Source organism: Leptosomus discolor, chromosome 7 (assembly GCF_034619465.1).
Source record: "Leptosomus discolor isolate bLepDis1 chromosome 7, bLepDis1.hap2, whole genome shotgun sequence".
NCBI classification, from domain to species: Eukaryota; Metazoa; Chordata; class Aves; order Leptosomiformes; family Leptosomidae; genus Leptosomus; species Leptosomus discolor.
Window position 1 is genome coordinate 53303173 of NC_141397.1, and position 18981 is coordinate 53322153.

The window sequence follows — 18981 nt, forward strand, 5'->3', positions numbered from 1 at the left end:
ATAAGAATCAAGATTAAGACAATCAAGCTCAAGTGAATAAAACAGGAAACAAAAGCATTTTTCTTCATACCAGTACTTGTTTCAACTAAACTATTCCATCACGCGAGCAGACACGTAAAAAGTCTAGAGAAAGCCATCTAGCCAAAGAAAAGTTCCAAGATAAATACAATGCAAAATTTTATTGAAAATTAATGTCACACATCAGTATAGCAACAGCCTCAGAAACACAAGAAAATGTTTTTGGTATTAAACACACAGACTACATGGTGTTTGAGGATTCATTTAAAGTATATTGCTTTTTTCTCAGTTTTTTTTTTTTAAACAGGTATTATAAGAATGTCATGCACAGTGATTTTCATTAAAATTACACTTACTATGTCCCAAGAAACATTAGAAGTAGGAGCATTAACATTTCTTTGATATCAATGCCAATGAAATGCATTTTAATATCAAGGTATAAGGACTTCAATTAAGAGGCTATTATACATCTTGGAACAGTCTGATACGAAAGGCACTGAGTCACATTCTGCAACTGATTTTTCTCTCTTCAAGAGGCTTTGTAATTATTTAGCCAATAACATTTGCAGTTATGCAAGCTCATATGAGGGCAATTGCCTTGTGCTTCAAGGCATATACTGATCATCTCAAGAGGTCAGGAAGGAACTTCCTCCTTCTCCCACATACAAAGCACAGTTCAGTTCACAGGCTACCTTGTATAATTCTGCACTTTCCCAGCTCACTGGCTATCAGCCCTTCACCAGAGGTAGGAAACTGCTTGGATAGACCAGTTACCTGATTCAGTATATAAGTCCCAGAGTCCTCGTTCACATTAGATGAGCACACCATCGTGCAAGCAGCCTCAATGAAAATGACATCAAAGGTTCATTAAGTGCAAGAATAGGGCAGCTCAGGCTCAGAGAGTTTAAGATTTCACCCAAGCCCCTGTGCCTAGAGTTTGTTACCCCTGAAGACCTGCAGCTAGTCATGAGACAGAGAGGCCCAAGTGGAATTGAAGCTGTCCAGTTCTGGGCCTGCCTTTCCTTACCATAGCCACAGCAAGTGCAGCAAGGATTACATCCCAAGTTCACATATTGTCAACACGCCCACGGGCAATGTTTTTTCAAGTAGTGTTGCCCACCGAGCTGCGTAACACTGGGATGTAACTAGTAACGGCACGCAAGTGACGTGTCACAGATGATGGTCAGTTGCAGTTACCCACTTTGAAGGCCTGTGAAATAGGACACTAAAAAGCAGAGAGATACTCTTGCTCTCCACATTTCAAACATCTGCTATTCTAAAGCAAGCTGTAGTGCATCTTTTCAACGACACAAGTAGTTTGTAGGCTTGGTAGCTAACTGGGAGCATGGAAAGGAGGAACCCTAATGGTCACTAGGCAGACAGCAACTATAGTACAAGGACAAGGGTGACGATAATGACTCCCCTTAGATTTCAGGTATGGGTATGGAAATTTTACAAGGCAGGCAGTGGATGCAATCTGCTGTTCAGGGAATGGAGCTATAATACAGGGAGTGGATATTCATCAACTAGTTAACATAGGCTGATATGACCTGACCAACTGATGAGGTCCAATTAGTCCACGTGGTTATTCCTTGAAAGGAAAAGGCTTACTTTTCTGAAGCCCTAGAGACGGTAAAGAAGCAATCAAAACACAGCTGGGGAAAAGTTATCTTCTTTTACCTGCAGAGAACAGACTACAAAGCAACTCCAATTGCTTCCAGCTCCAGGTTATTTGATTAAAAAAAAAGTTTTAAAAGCACCTTTTAAGATAACCACCTTATAGCTGAAGAGCAAATCAAGTAACCATTATGACCGGTTTTACAATCATCATCCTCTTACACATAAGGAGGACAAATTGGAAAGTGGGACAGTGGGATCCAAATAATTTACGTTCTTGTTTGGTGGATGTCCCAGGTGCTGTATTGCCCATCATGGCACAAGAGATTTCCTAGATGTCAGACCAGATGATGAACTGGAGCATGAGCTGGAATGTCCCAGTGAGGGCTGTGGATGCCTTGTATCTTCTGGTGGGCTGCCTCCTCAAACTTGCTGGTTGGCAGGCCCTGGAGCAGAGCTCTAGATACAATTCGTGTCTGTAGCACAACAGTCCCTGTTGCGGTATTTCCATATTGCCATCCACAAGCAGACAAAACCAAGATCCAGGAATAGACCTTCATTGGAAGGACAGACTGACAGTGCCAAGCATAATCCTGCATCTAGGCTGCATTTGCAGTCCAGATTCCCACTTCTCACAGGGAAAGGAATAGCATTGCCTTTCTTCTCCCAAATAAAAAGGCATAGAGCAATAGTTATCTGCTTTGTGATCTCGAAGTACTTCCTGGAGTTTCCAGGCAAAGTAAAGAGGCACTTGATTTGGTTAGCTTTACACAAGGAACAATGGTAGAGCTGAAATTGTACAAAATAGTCACTGCTAGTGTTTAATTAGTTATTATTTATACTTAATACAATTTTTGGGGCTCTTCTCCATCAGCCCTCCCCCACACTGCTATGGTAAAACAAGTCTTGCTAAGTCAATGAGGGAGATATCCAGAGATGGTATATGGCTCTCAAAGGAGATGTTAGTACGAGTTATCACCTGCTGAGATCACAGCTCTGCTGCCTGGAAGCAAATGATGTGATGTGCAGAGATAAGAGTCTTCTCCCACTGCATCAGGCTTTTTTCCTTTGTGGGTGGCCAGGAGGCCTGCACTGCATTTGGGAGACACCTTCTCTTCAGGCTGTGTCTAACCACAAGTGTGTCAGAGCTGGGTACACACCTGCCCCAAATAAATCCAGCATGGACAGCACTGCAGGCACGCAGCGCCCCACCAGTAGCGATCCAAAATGCACTTCATGGACACAATAAGCAAAATCCACTGGTTGCAGGATTAATGGACAAGGTGGCCATAGCCTGAAGCCATTTGGCTGAGTCAACTGCAACATATGCTGGCACAGCTTTTCTTAGAACTATGAGGTTTGTAGTGACAGGGTAAAACCTAGTAGGGTTGATGAAAACTTTAAGGCAGTATCTAATAACTGCTGACCATCTGCAAGGAAAGGGGCAAGCTCTGACCGCTTTTCACAGGTAGGGCAACGAACAGTTTTGAACACTCAGCTGCAAAGGGACAGGGACACTGGGCACACATGTATGTCATTGGAAGAAAGACTTCAACCTCACATTCAACTTGTGCAGCTCAGCCCACCACTTGAATTGAGCCCACAGAGTCAGGAGGGACCTTCCTAAATTCAGCAAAGCTGGATTAACTGGTGCTGGTGCAAAGTCAAAGTCACCCAGTCTTCCCTACAATTTTGACGTATTTTAGGTCAGACAGTTTAAGATTAGAAATAAGGGGAAACAGATCATGATGCCAAATTAGTGGACATTTCTACAGAAAAAAAAAATAGTAAATTGATTTCTTACCAGTGCCAAGTCATAAAATTATTACCTCCCTCTGTCCAGCAGTATAAATACTTCAGCTACCTGCACTATTACTGCATGACCAGCATTAAAACAGGCCAAATTGACTATCACAGACTGTTTAAACATCCCCCCTCCATCTACCCCAGCCCATGAACACATTTTTTAATTTAAACAAGACAAGAGGCATTTTAAAATTGAGACCTGCTCAGAGAAACCCTGCTGAGTTTTACAGAAATAAGAGGAAAGAGTATCAACACATTACAAAAACAGGAAGAAAACGTTACACCAAGACAGACAACATTGTGGTTCCTGACCTCCCAATGCTACAGGCTACAGCTAAGAGGTCTGTAGAAGCGTCTGTTGTTTTTGCAAAGTTTGAGTCCCTTCAGAAGATTACTCTCACTATTTACTCTGTTGCTATCAGGCTGTATATTTGCCCCACTGTTCCTAGTCCCGCCAGCTGGGCAAAGTGACCCCACCAGCTCGGTTTATGGATATACTGATGGGTTGGAGGGCCTGGAATGTTTTAGGATGGCATCAGTCTGTTTGGGAGGGTCTCTCCTTGAGTCCGTGAGTTCACTCCTGAAGCAGGCCGAAAGGAGACTGTAGAGAAGGAACCAGAGAAAAGAAAAAGATGAATGTACAGGACCCTTCGCCAACCACCAAGAGAGAAACAGTCACTTTCCACCTTCATGATCACAGTATGGGCTTTGAAGGAGGGGAAAAACAGATGCCTTAGCACCAACAGTGAGGGTATGTGACAGGGAGATTTAGAAAGCTGGAAAGCCCCAGGTACAAGCGAGTGGTTGGCAAGGAAGAGAGAAGAAATAATTGATAGGGAAATCTGACTTCTGTGTCCCAATCTCATGGGTGCAAATGGTGCCTTGATACTGTTCCCAGCAACAAACACAAGAGAGAAAAAGCTCTCAGCCAAAGGGGGGGGGGGGGGGGGGGGGGGAAGAGGCATCTTCCATTGAGCCCACTTCGAACTTCAATTGCTTAAAAAACAAAAGCTGGTGCTAGGGAGAGAGGATAGTGCCTACCGTGAAAGGGCCATATTGATTACTTCTCAACTACTCCCCTTTTCAAAGCCAGGGGACTTTCTGCACTAAAGCAAATGGGTCCCTGGGGCTGCCAGCTGACACAGAAGGCACTGCACCCTCAGTCAGCAAAGCAAACGCAGCACGTCTTCATATACCTAATCCCACACTTTTTCTTGCTTACTTTCCTCTCTAGTGAGATCACTGTCCAAGTGCCTGGAGTTCATAACACATGCAAGCACAGCGCTACAAAGCCAAATCAAACCATGCAAAAAATTCACTATTAGCTTTCACATCAAAAGTGAGAATAACATAAAGTGGAGGTATGAAGAATACCTCCCCCCACAGCCCCCTCCCCACAACAGCAAGCACCAGGATCCTTGCAGTTGCCATCTCAGCTGGAGCACTCCAGGCACTAGATAGCTCAGCTCTGTCATACCTCACGAGGTTAATTCATTCTCATTTGGATCATGAGCTGTGCTGCTCACTAGTTTTAAAGGCAGCCAGTGGGCTGGTAGCTGCAGCCCTGCTGATATGAGAGAAACGTTTGCTGGGATATAAGATCCCACTGGGACATAAAAGCCCTCTTCTTGGTAGCCGTTGGAAGACTGTGAAACACTTCAGTCATGGGAGCTGGAGTTGATCCTTATGGGTCCATTCCAGCTTGAGATATTCTATCATTCTACGCTATGGTCCATTGAAATAAGTACTGTTATGAAAACAGTGCTCAGGGTGAAACCCACCACAGGAAATTTTGCGGAATATGAAAAACTGTTTTCCAGTGAAACCCTTAAAGGCTGCATTTCCTGGGAATATTGATGGTAAACATATTCCACAGCAGAGTACCAAAGAAATCTTCCCTCCCCAACAAAGCACAAGCTACCTCTGGTATCTCTGGCAGCAGGGATCTTCTGGCAAAACCATGTTTTAAACAAATGGTGTCAGACCATGCAAAAGAAGTCTTCTAAATAAACGTGTGTGCTGCTATTCAAATATGGGCCCCAGGATTTGGCAGTGAAAAACAAAGACTAGAAACTACAGAAAAACCCTGAATACTTGCCACCTATGATCATGAAGGTATTTGGCATAACAGTATATAAGAGAAAACCATGCACAAAGGAGCAAACAGAGAGAGGAGATGAGACAGAGAAAGATTGTGGTCTGGCACAACGTGGAGCATTGCAGTATTTTAATCATCTTGTGGGACACAAAACTTTCTGATTGTCACCAGATTTGTCCTTTTTATTCTGGAACAGTAAGACATTTGCATCTGCTGGCCTGCCAAATGCAATACTAGTCTGTATGTGCACAAGAGCAATTATACTGTTGTTTTCCAAAATGACAGATTTATACATTTAAAATATATAAATGATAATCTCATCCTTGCTTTTCCTACTCTTCAAAAAAGATGAAGCTTTCCATGTTGTAGGAATGAATGGGTAACTTCTTCCCACACACCTAAATAGCTTTTCTGTGTTAACTATTGCTCAGAAAAGTAAACTGAAAAATCAGGCAATTCCTCCATCAAGGGTTGACTGTGGAGCACATGTGGATGCAGCTCCATTTTGAGAAGAAAGAGCCAAAGGCAATTCACAAACATCCTGGCCCCACAGAGCCCTGCTAGGACCCTACAGCTTCCTATACATTTAAATTTGGTCACTGCATATGCACTTTCCTAGTTCCCAGTTTAACATACACTTTAAATGAAAGCGAACTGAGTTTTGAAAGCACATCCCTACTTATAAATTGAAAGGCACTTTCTTCTAAAGCCAAAACAGACTCACAAAATAGTCACTGCACTGCTGAGTTTGACCAGCCTGACAAGGAAGCAGTGGCAGGACATCTGCCAGCAACCTGCAAGGTTGCTTTTACCCAAACCAGTTCCTACAATGTGTCCTCTCCCCATTCTTCCATCAAGACCTGAAGCTCGTTTATGATACGTTTTTGGGGTGCAATTTCGTCTGTGAGTCTTTTCAGCCTAAATGCCCCTTTGCCCTGAACACATTCCTTCAGAAATTAAACCATATCCTGGATTATTGAGGAAAAAGCACCAGAACCCAACTGCACCTAAGAAGATATTGCCTGAACATGCGTTTCAGCACAGAGGGCCCTGCTTGGTGGCAGGCTGTCGGCAGAGACAACTGCAGCAGCTCTGGACAAACACTGAAAGTTATTTTTCTCCCCATTCCTGGCATCCTTAATAGCTCTTAATGTTTCTTCCCAGTATCTGAGCACACTCAGCAGCTGAGAAAAATGAGTATATAACTGGCAAGTGCCAGGAGACATGCCGAAAGAAGTTTCATTAAATTAAATGGCTGGACTTACACATGCTGGTCTCAAAGGTAACACAAATACCAACCTCAGTTGCCAGGAACCCATCCTATTGATATAGGAAGAATGAAAACAGTAGTTATGGCAAAGCAACTGTCAGCATCAAGTGAAAGCTGTCATCTGCTGCCGTCCATTTCTGCTTACAAAACCATTTCTCAACTGAAATGGCTGTAGTTCAGGTGGAGCTTTGAAGACACCCAGCTGAGTGCACAAAGGCCGTGATGCCTTGGAGCTAGTAAATAGAAGCTATAGTATATACAAACAGTGCAGATGACTGCTACAAATAAATAATAATAATGAGAATTTTAAGTGCCTCAAAAGAGAGTCCAGAGCCCAGATGCTCCAGCCATTTTGGCACAAGGCTTTTTTCACACCTCCACAAGACTCCAGCTGACACTAAAAAACACACTGGTCAAAATGTGAACACATGCAGAGATCTGGCAGAAAGCCGTGGTATTGCAGAAGTCCTGAGACAAGGCCAAGGCACCGAAATAAATCCCTGCAGGCTCAAGTGGGACTTATGTGGTGCCTTGGCCTAGTGCTAACCTCTGCAGAGGAATGAGTTATACCCGCAGCCTCTTGACGCGTGAGCTTACCAGCAGGAACGCGTGAGATCCTAAGCACTACCGCTGGCGGCTACCTACAGCCTGGGTGACTATTTTCTGTCACCCGATACAGCAGGTGAAGCAATGCCCACGAATGACACTGCTTACAGTCTGTCTGGGAAGACATTCTCTGACCCAGTCTCTGTAACTGCAAAGCTTTGGGAACAGAGGGGAAAATGGAAACCAGACACTTATTTGGTCCTCCTTCTCCCCATCTTCCTGGCACTTACACCACCCAAAGTAATCCTGGCACAGCCCTGCCAGCTGAGTTCAGATAGGGACTATGTCTGTCCAGATGGAAAGTTTCTCATGCACAACACGGAAAGCCAGTGAGAAAGTACAGTTTTTAAAAACACTTTAAAAGTGCACATGTAGAGTCTTTCTTTGAAGTGTCCGCTGGTCACAAAGGAATGATTACATGTTTTATCCTCACTCCCAACTTTCAGCTTCCCATTTTATAGCTGAGAAACCTACAGTATTTATACCCCACCAAGACACCAACCCTCCAACAGCACCAGAGAGGCACAGCAGTGAGGCCTGAGCACTCGGCCAAGCCAGTGCTCACAGCCCCAGCGCCACATGCTCTTGGCAAGAGGCTCAGATGGATACCCTGGAGAAGTCACGGAGATGGCTCCACGTTTGCTGCTGTTCTCATGGAGCAGATAAGAGAAAAGCACACCCACTCTGGGTCTCCAGCTCGGGCACACACATACAGCACTTTAGCAGGTTTCTGTCTGCAGGCCCTACCTTGCCGCACTGTGCCTTGGGCTCCAGGTGGAAGTCAGGAATGGGGCACTAAGCCTGTCCTCGTTCACCTTCCGAGGCCAAGAGGTGAATTGTGTGGGATGAGAACTTAGACTAGGCCTTGCAAGCGATCAGGACATGTGCCTGGGGAAGGAGGACTGCTTTGTCACATTGCACAGGTAGTGAAATCTGCATCTGAAACTCAGATACTCTCAAGCTCTGTACAGAAACTTAGCTTTGGCGAAACTCCTGGTGTAGATTTCTACCAGCTCTGACCACAGGGTTAAGAGCAGCTATGCTGTTGGAAAGGGTTTTGCCAATGCAGTACTCTGCAAGTGCTTGGCCCTTGGTCATCCTATGAACCACATCCCTACGAACAACTGTGCAGAAGCCTTCTGTGTCTCTCTCCTCTCTCCCCCTTCCCCACCATCCTCACTGCAAAGGTCACTGCCAACACACTCATACTCACTGCTTCTGGAGCAAGTGCTGGTGCTGCTGCTGCTGCTGCTGCCGGTAGGTCTCAATCGTGTGTTGGGGAAGGTACTGCATTAGTTCCAGGGACTCTTTGATCTTTAATAGCATCTCATACGTTTCCCGTCCCCTCACCTGGATCATGGGAAAAGGAAAGGAGGGAAAAGAAAAGCCTTAAAGGACTGCATCTATAGTCCTTAGTGACAGTCATATTAGCAATTTTTAGATAAAGTCAAGCGAACAACCAGAGCAGCATGCAAATTCTCTGTTTACACTATGCCTATGCAATAAAACCACTAAGCCGTATGCTAGAGGTACAGCAGATAATGTTGAAGAGTGATAATCTGACACTGCAGGCTAATGAACTTCTTGGGGTTGTCATCTGTCTGAATGTAAATCTATGCCAACCAAAAGCAGTATTCTGATCCAATCTGTTAGAGAGAAAATGTCTTTGCCTGCCTCAGATGTAAGCAGATCTAGTGCTGAATCTTACATGCCTTGAGGAAGGAGAAAAAAAAAACAAAACAAAAAACCAAAAAAACCAGTACTTGAATTTGGCTGTCAGGTTTGGGTCTCACTTCTCTAAGCGCACTGTGGTTTGTGATTTACCCAACTAAATGCGGCTCATGGGGAAGGAGCTAAACAGCCAGTTACAGATACTTCTTGCCCTTTCTGATTCTACATTTAATACAGCATATTTAACTTCTGTCACTACATTACAATGGTAATTTATAGAAAAGCCACAGAAGCATCCACCTTTGTCAGTAAAACAATACCCATTATCTCTAGAGAAAGCTCAAGTACCACAGACCCAGAAATGGCAAAGAAGGAAATCCAGTTAAGGTCTTCAAGACAATGTTTCCACCAGGACAGACAGATCTCTGGGAATAGTCTCATACGGCTTGCACAAGCCACTATTAAGTCAGCAGCTAATGGGATTTTTCATATACGTTGTTTGGAATACGTATTTAAAATAAGTAGCTCCGGAGATTAAAAAACCCCAAACAAACCCACATCCCATCCTCAGATCTCTCTGAGGTCTAGGTGAGCAGCTGACTGGTCTCAAGTCACTGAAGTCACTGAGGAAGATATTAAATATAAGGTAAATGCAAAGATAGAGAAAACTCACAGGCAAGTATAAGAGCTCATCATCTGGTGAACGTCTTTTTTTGATAGATGTCATCTGTATGCCATGAGTTCCTTGTCGAAAAGCTGGAAGAGAAAGCCCAAAAGCATCCCATTTAAAAACAAACAAAAACAAAACAAAACAAAAAAAGAGAGATACAAAAGAAACACAAAGCACATGGCCAGCTGAGATCTGCAGTGCTCTGGAAGGGTCTCTCTGTCTCCGCCACTCCATAACTGTGCTTGCAGCTCCCGACTCCATAAGGCAGACGTAACTTTGCAGGTGTTGGGTGGCCATACTGCTCAGGGAAATGGATCAGCCAAGGAGCGCTGGTAAAACCCCAGCAAGCTGCACCTAGAACAAGCACTGGCCTTTTGCAGAAAAGACTGTGAGCTTTGGTATTACAGTGCTCATGAGCTGTTGGTGGTCAGTGATCCCTGAAGGCAAGACAAGGGCAGGGAGCAAGCAGAACTCACTGGGAAAACAAAGCCCCCCTCCAATCTGCCTCCTGTTAAAACCTGCTGCCTTGCTGTTCAGCCTAGTGCCATCACTGAGCGTACACGGGAAATCAAAGCTGAGTTTCCATGTCTTGCTTGTCTGATGGGTACATTGCACTCTGTAGAGCACAGAGAGAGGCCATTTGCCAGAGCACCTTCGACACACAGCAGAGTTTACGTGCAGTCTTAATCTAGATCCCTGCGGCTGGAAGACACATGCCACAGCACAAGACACTGGCTAGAAGGAGCAAAGAATGACAGCACAGTTTCAAACAAGCAGTAAAGGTTCAAAAAGTGGTTATGCAGTCCCAGCCATGCACCTTGAGGTTGGCAAATAAACACCTCCTCCAGCAACTGCTGGCAGGGCTAATCTAACGTAGGCAGCGCTGAAAGGAAGCCTGCAAACCCAGATTGTCAAATACTGTTTTGTGAACACCAGCTCATTTTTCATGCTGATTGACCCTGGGAGAACATATATCTAACACCCTTCTGCCTCCAAGCCCATGCACAGCACTGCTCCATCCCCATGGCACAAGTGCCAGGGCCACACCTGCACCTGGTCACAGCATGATTTGCAATCTGCCCAGCTCTGCCAGCTACTTACGGCGCTTCGTACCATCACCATTCTTTGTGCTGTCGGAGACTTGCTGCTTGCGGATGCTGTCCTCATCTGCTTTGCGATCTCTGCCTGGGCAAGCGCAAATGCGGGCTTCAAAACATCGGCGGCCCAAGACTTGCCCACTAGGAAGAGAGGCGAGAGGAAACATCAGCTGGCAGCTCAGATACGGGCCAGCAGCATCCCTCAACTTCACACCAGACTATGCACAGACAGACCCAAATCTCCCATTTCCCAGTCAGGATGCCACAGGTGCTGGGCAACTCCCACCTGCAAAGATTTGAAAAGTATCCTGTGGCCCCTTTCATCACACTGTCTCTAAGGATATGCAATGCTGCCCTCAGCAGAAGAGGAGCCAGAAAGACACCTCTCAAGCAAAGGGCTGCACTCGTGATGCACTACTTACTCTCTGGTTTCCAGTGTCACAATGATGAGGATCGGGCGACGGTTCATCCCTCCCACGCAGCTACTGTTACACATGAAGTTGTACAAGACTGTTGTGAACTCCGTACCAACCTGGATGAGACAAAGGAGATGAGCAGAAGAGATTGTGGATTGAAAACTCTGCTTTTCCCAGGCTCTCCTCTTGTACTTCCACAACTGTGCGGCAACCAGACCAGCATGAAATAGGCCCCACCACACAGCTTCCTTAAAAGAAATTAAGAGCTCCTGCTGTCAAGGAATAAAGACGATGTTTAAAAGCTCATTTCTGACAAAGAGGAAGAGGGGATTCACTGTGATGAGGATGGGGAAAACGCAGGATCCTGACTCCTTCAACTAGGGTTACAACCCCCATCCCTTTGTGTGCCAGGATGCCACCACTTTGAGCTCACAACATACCTGGGGTGGCTCGTAGGGGACCAGCACACTCTGCCTCCCGGTGATGGGGTCTTCTACATACTGGGCATGGCTGTTCCCTTCCACCCTGATCAGGTGGCTGGGAGGTGCAATCTGCCCTGCAATGACAAGGAGGTAAAAACCAAGACACATTGTTCAGTGAAGCAAGGTGACACACAGGGCAGCAAGATCTTCCAAGGGAAATCCTCACACCTAGCCCCAGAGGTCTATTAGAGCACACACGTGCCTCTCAGATCTTAAAGCATCCCTTTCCCCAGGTCCTTGCTGCCAGACATCAAAGACAACACACATTTTCTCAAGCTCACACTGGACACCTGTGAGTAAACTTGAACACTGGCTTCCCAAGATGCCTGATTAAGCGAGCCCAAGTGTCAACTGAATGGCAGCTTACAGCAACTCTTCCAGCAGATAACTTCACATGGATTTTCATATTAGCCAAAAGCCTTTCTTTTCCTCCCCCTAACACATACACAAAGCAAATCCCTTCAAGTCTCAATTCCGACTCTTTTCCCCATCAATTACTAGCCCTCTTCTGTTCCTTCCATCAGTCTTGATCCTAAGGAGCTAAAAAAGATTTAAGCAGCAAGAGAAATATGCATTTAATTAATGGTCAACCTGAAAAATCATGCTCGCTTACAGCAGCAGTAGAAGGGAACATGATCTTTTTTATTTCTAGGCCCCTTTCCAATAATTTTAGAAAAAAAATTTTCCTTCCTGCAAATTTTATTTGGTGTTTCTACAACATAAAACTGAATTCTAAGGAGAGAAGCCCGTTATGGATTCATCTCAAGAATTTCTTTTGTGTTTGAACTGTTCATTTCTTACTTGAAATACAGCGTATTTCTAGAGAAGTAATTATTTCAGGGTAAGAATTTATAGGTTTTGTGGTGGCTGTTTTTTTTTCTTTTTCTTAAAACTCCACTATTGAACCAGGTATCAACCCTCAAAAAATCCAATTCTGTCAGAAAAGCACTTTCTAATATGAGAAACTATCGTGGAGAACTGTCTCACTCCACTCCGGTTTTACACTCCCAAGTCCTTGCTTATTTTTGGACTTGTCTATCTGGCTGCACTGTAACCAGCAAAGGGATCCAGGCTCCAAGACATCCTGCTAACTGACACCAACTGGGTTTTTTTACAGTAGGAGATAAATAATGCACATAGAATAAAACAGATGCTCATCTGAACTTACGTGAACTTAAAGTGGCCAAGGCAAAACAGAGCCCAGCTCATGAGTTTGCAGAAAACCCTAGGACATTTTTAAAACAGCTGCTATTTCACTAACATGAGAAGAAGCAAGTAAAAGATTAAAACATTAATACTGAACCGATAGTGTTAAATGTGCAGGAAGGTTGCCTACAGTCAATGCTGGCACTTAGCGTTATCCTACTAGAGATAAACAGCCCCTCTGTCTTTGAGGCACGGATTAAGGACTGGAGATGATATTGCATCCTGTTACTAGATCCCTGTCCCAGCGACGTGGAAGCTCATTCCTGAGCACAAGAACAGCTGCTTCTCATTGCAGGAGCAAAAGTAGAGTGGGGAAAGTCTGCCAGAAGGGCACTGCCTGCCATGGGGACAGACACCCATCCAACCAGGGCAGGCGTGAAGTTTATTTCAGTATTTTCTTCCCAAGGACATGTTTGCACAGGGACAGTTAAAGTATAGTACGAATCTTCCTGTTAAGCCTGGGAAATAAAAAGCTGCACAAGATGTTGCAGGGAGGTCTGCTTTCAGCAGGTTTGCCGTGAAGCTGCCGCCAAAGCCCCACACTGGTCACTCATCCATCAAGCACCTTTGGAGAGGGACTGCCAGCAAAGCACTGCCCTCCTTACCTTCGTTGAACTCCCGGCTCAGCTCATGGTTCGGGCAGCGCTTGACCACTTCGGTGACATGTTCAGCTTTCTTGTAGACTGGCATAGCCCTGATGACAGCTCCCTGAGGTGGTGGGGTCATCACTTTGATCTGGATGGGACATGTCTTGGCGATCTGGCAGTACAGCTTTTTCAGTTCAGTGGAATACTGAATGGGGGAAAAAAGCAAGAGAGAGTCAGCATGTTCAGCTAGAAATGGAGGCATGCCAGAAGGAAGAAGGATGGTTTGCACATGTAACTGAATGCACCAGCTACTGCACGTGCATTGCATTTGTTTACACAGCAGCCACACTTCCAGACAAGTGGCAAAAACCCTAGACCTTTACCTGTATTAGAATAGCAGAGTGTAAATCTACATCTCGGTTCTTCGAAGGTAAAAATCTTCAGATACAGAGCACTGCTTTTACACGAACAAATACCGTCTTTATTTCTCTTGGGCACACACCCCCTCTTTCCAAAGGGGACACATTATCTGCCTAACAAAACGCACACTATTCTTTTCGCAGCACCCTGTAATCCTGGAAGCACTGGAAACCACACACAAAGTGTTTCATTCTGTTTTGTAAGAAGCCCTCCTACGTTTGCAGAGGGCTGAAATAAAAACACGAACCTTGGAATCAAGCAGTACTTTAAATCAAGACCCCGACCATTTTGGGAGTTGTACCAAACCTGACATTCCAGTCATCTTTTAAAAGCACCTCACACCTCTGCTGACCACCTCCATAGCAATCGCCACACTTCTAAACTCAAAGCATTACATCCACAAAAGAGGATGTAAAAAATAAGATAATAAAGATTTTTTTTTTTTTTTTAAAAAGTAATCAAAGGTCAGAAGAGTTACAGCCCAAAGACCAGGTCCATGGTGAGACCTAGAGCACAACCCAGCAGATGGCTCCAAAAGGGAGGTTGTGACCACGCAATGAACACTTGGAACAGAACAAGATGCTCTTATTCACTATGCTAATTTAGAACATATTAGATTCCCTTTTTTAAGACATTCCCCAATGTAACAGTAACACTGGTGCTGCATTTTCCTGAAGTGCGTTCATATCTGGAAACCTTTACTCAGCAAACATCAAGGCATGGGCTGAAGTCATTGGTTTCTGTTCAAAAAACCCTCATTGAAATAAGGGCATGTGCATAGTAGGAGTGGTTGAAAAGAAGCTCTCATGTGGTTCAATGCAGTGTAACCTGAACCCATTTTTTTTGATGTCCTCCACAAAGGAGACTCTCCAGTCTCCTCTGCTGTACAAGGTTCTTTCAAAATATGGCAGTTTTCGTCAGTACCCCACTCCAGAGGCATTCAGTTTTCTCCTGGTGCTCAGACATTTGTGAGCGCAGACCTCTCCCAGTAACCACGTAACCCACAGGAATCGCTGGCATTTCCCCCCTTCCATCTCTTTGGTTCTTGCAGAGAAAGAAAAGTGAAAGCCCCAAGGTGGTTGTTTTCTCGAAAAAACATCTCTAGCAGTCATGGGCAACACAGGCCCGGTCCCCACTGTTCAAACAGAGCACCAACAGGTTCATACCAGTTGAGAGCACGACTTGGCCATCCACTCTGCTGGGATGGAAAGAGCCAGCGCATGCATGGGTGGGTGGCAGGTGACGTGGCAGCAGAAGGATTAGCTAGTGATATTCAGGGATTATTTGGATTTCAAAGTGTACATATTGCTAACATAGGAAAAACCAAAGTTGGGAGAGACACAGGAGGAGAGAGGGATTAAAAAATAAGCCAAGCCAGTCCCTTCCCTCCTCACTCAACGCCACCCTGCTGTATGGCAGAGAAGATGCTACAGGTATTTAATCTAAGGAAAAAAAAAAACCTCTTTAAAATGCAAAGGCCAAATTGTGCAATGTATTTTATGTGCCTTCAGGCTAGAGATTAAACCCACAAAGGATTTACCCAGCCCGCGGAAATGGGGAACATGCCAAACAATTACAAAAAAAAAGTTGCGAAACAGATCTAGATGGTGATTTATATCATACATCTTTTTAACCTAAAATTCCTTATTGTTTTTTAATTAAAAAGCAATTCCTTACTAAAGGTAAGAGTGAGCTCATTATGTTGTCTTTTCATCTCAAGAGGTAGGAAAGGAATCACCTATATTTGAAAGAGGAAGAAAATTTAGAAAGCATTGTTTCCCTCAACATATCAGTCTGCTAACAGCATTGTGAAGGCTTCCAGGACAGAAAGCCTCAAAAATCTCAAAAAGCCAACTAATCGCTTGGATGCCTTGACATCATTGAAGTGTAAAGAAATTGGGCACCCAAAGGCAATGGGCCGAAAGGAAAGCATACATATGGAAGTGCGATGGCGCAGGGAAGGCATAGCACACGCCAGGAGCCAACGTGTCCGGTGTCTGCAGGCATTCAGAGAATTGAATAATGAAAGGAGATACACACCCCTCGGTCACAGATCAGGAGTGTTGGTGTTGACTGTAATTTTATGTCTAATATCTTCTAAGACAGAAAGCTGGGGTTACAGGAAGGGGGGGGGGGGGGAGGGGGGAATAAATCACTGCTTTCAGAAGGACAGGAGAGGTGCCCAACGCCACCATGGATACCAAGGCTCAAGATTAAATATGGCCCCTCTGCCAGCAATGGAATGGACCTGCTCCTCATCCACCCTTCAGCACCCCAAATGTCAGACCCCTTTGGCTACAACCAGCAGCCTGCAGCTTACATTCACAGAGAGCAAACAGGCAAGGGCTAATGGGTTATGATGAACAAGGCTGCCCAACAAAGAAATAGCTCTACGTCCCCGAAACACAGCGCAGACTCAAGAGCAATCAGTTCTGGTGAACACCTTGAACTTGGCATGTCAGAAAAGAAGGGTGACCAGGAGCCCACCTCTGCTCCAGGACAGAGTCAGGGCACAGAGAGGTGAGCAGCAAGCACCCAGCACAGAGGTGGATGAGACAGCAGGAAGGCTGCATCGCCTTTTTGTCACCCGATTGCAAGAGGACTTCAAGCCTCACAGGCACTACACAGGGCTCGTGAACATGGCACGCAGCCACAATTTCACATCTACCCCAGGCATGGCCGCCTGCGAGCATGTAATCACTGAGCAGACGGTCACTTAACACCGGTGTAAATCTGTCCACGGGGTACCTGCTGTCAGACAGTAAGGGGCTGGATTTTCCCGCCCTGCCAGCTTTGCTGCAATCGTGGGTAACCTGACTCCCAGCCATCTATTGGCATAAATAGAGGAGAACAACTAGGTCATGCTGACTTCGCGCTGGATGAGTGATAATCGCTATATCCACAGAGCAAGAGAGGATATTGTATATAGATTTCAAAGCAAATAAGCTTCAGAAAAAAAAAAAAAAAACCAAAACACAACCCACCCTGAGGCAGGAGCTGTCTGTGCATTCAGAGGGCATCTGCAAACAAAGGTCGCCCCTCTCAGCACAGGTGCTTCTCCTCAGAGGTCCCCAAACTGCCCCACCTTGCAGGAGGTGACAGTCCCCCTGCCCACCATTTTGCTATGAGAACTGACAGAGGCTCACTGTATGAGGGGCAAGATCATGAGACGAACAATTCCCAGAATGACTATTACTCAACGCACTTCTGTTACTTGCTTAAATAGGAAATCTAAGTTTATTAGGAGCAAAAATACCAAAATGAGCTTGACCCAATCAACAAGCCTATCATTCAGCAAGATGACAATAGTCATTATCTAGCAGCAGGAACAAAAGTTGGTCCAGTCTGAGGAGTGCAAGCACCACTTCTACCAAACATATGGAGCAAAAAGTTACTTAAAACAAGAGAGAGGAGCCTGCTGACACGTTACCCATTCAAGAGGGAGAGGAAAGAGCTTTGGCTCAGACTTTTCTTTGATTAGAGTGCTGCATGTCATGCTCAAATAAGCAGACTTCAAGAACTTGCTGAGAATGACAGTGAATTTAGCTTTTTGCTTAATAATATGTTTTAAAAGGAAAGAAGAAAACATTCCAGCGTCTGCAGCTCTGCCCTCCCCACCTGCTTGTGGAGACTGTATTACCCACTCTTGGCACCCTGGCTGGTAATTCAGTATCACAATATTCACATGCCAGCTACCATCAGGCAACACCTGTCTGATTTCTCAGCAAGCCCCTTCTCTGGAAGGTGTGTCAACAAAGCATTTCAAGGAGAAAATAATACACTTTTCACCTCTCAACTGGAGAATTTTTGCTACAAAGGATGGAAGTCTCCTGGAAGTAAGCGCTCAGTGCAATACAACCTGTAATGGCTTTTCACTGAGCATTCAGGTCCCCTGCAAAACTCTGATGCAGCGAAATTCCCCAAACAGTATTTTGGAAATCTACCTCTAATATGTTTTACCATCTGATCTAGCCGAGGGATTACAGCCCTTAAGTCTTTAAAAGGAGCAGGGTTCAGTCAGCTCTATGAATGCTGACGGATGTCAACTTGAAGGTGATCCCAGAGGCTGGCTTATGGCATGACAGCTCCCTGAGCCCCTTCTGCTCAGATCAACAGGTCTTTCAAATCTTTTGCAAACTTCTTTTAAGTAGTCACGTTTTAGCTCAAGTCAGTTAAACACGAGATTCATTTTACTTGACATTTTCAAAGCCGTCAGTCAGCTATGCTTTCTCTCCTACCGAACTAACGCCAAGAAGTGGAAAAAAAAGAACAGGTTAGAAGAGTGGGAAAGCAACATTTACTTGCACTGAAGTGTTCACAGATGAGAACAAGGGGAATCATAAACAAAGTAGAAAAATCAGCTACATAAAGTCTATCCATTTAGGAAAAAAAGGGCAGTGGGAAGAAAGGAAGCTACCTACTAAGAATAAAAGTTGAGACTTATGCATGCACCTTAAATGCTTGATGAACAGTCATCTAAGATTTCATTCACAAAAAATGTTTGGGGCATGGTGGACACAGCAGATATACACGTGTGCACATGCACACAGACTCTTAGGAACTGAATTGTACCCAGAGGACGCTTAGCAGAGAAGCCGAACAAAAGTTCTACCAGTAGCACTGCAGACATGGGTGTCTGCTGCCAGATTTAACCTTTGACTTAGCATAACCTTAACCCCACCGCTTGCTAGCTGACTTGTTGCATCTCCAGCTTGAGGCGCTTTGTCTCACCAGGCTGCAGAGAAAAGCAGACAGCTTGCTGCTAGCAGACGTAGCAGACATTCAAACCACAGGCATGACTGATGGGTCCACCGATCATCAGCCTCAACGTGCTTATAGACCCACCACGTGTGACAACAACCTACCCAGACTCACAGCCCATCACACCAGCGAGACATGTCTGTGAGCATCCTCCAGCAGGGAAACCACCGTGCTACGACCGGGGAGGATGGCAGCGGGAGGGGATGCTGATACAGCCCCCACCAGTACTTTGCAGACATTTACCAAACTTATCCAC

The 18981-nt window shown here is 45.1% G+C and overlaps 1 protein-coding gene across 3 annotated transcripts in view; it reads right to left on the reverse strand.

Annotated features, from left to right (window-relative positions):
• The window catches only part of TP63 (tumor protein p63), a 104425-nt gene that overhangs the window by 6070 nt on the left and 79374 nt on the right, over window positions 1–18981 (reverse strand). Inside the window, exons 5-11 of one of the 3 annotated variants that reach the window (XM_086468500.1) lie at window positions 13563–13749; window positions 11710–11825; window positions 11276–11385; window positions 10858–10994; window positions 9760–9842; window positions 8629–8765; window positions 3928–4042 (exon numbers count right to left, since the gene is read on the reverse strand). In XM_086468500.1, coding sequence (XP_086324626.1) covers window positions 3928–4042; window positions 8629–8765; window positions 9760–9842; window positions 10858–10994; window positions 11276–11385; window positions 11710–11825; window positions 13563–13749 — 885 coding nt within the window. Of the gene's footprint in view, window positions 1–3927; window positions 4043–8628; window positions 8766–9759; window positions 9843–10857; window positions 10995–11275; window positions 11386–11709; window positions 11826–13562; window positions 13750–18981 lie in introns of those variants that run through there. The other 2 variants (XM_086468499.1, XM_086468501.1) reach the window with 2 other exon arrangements.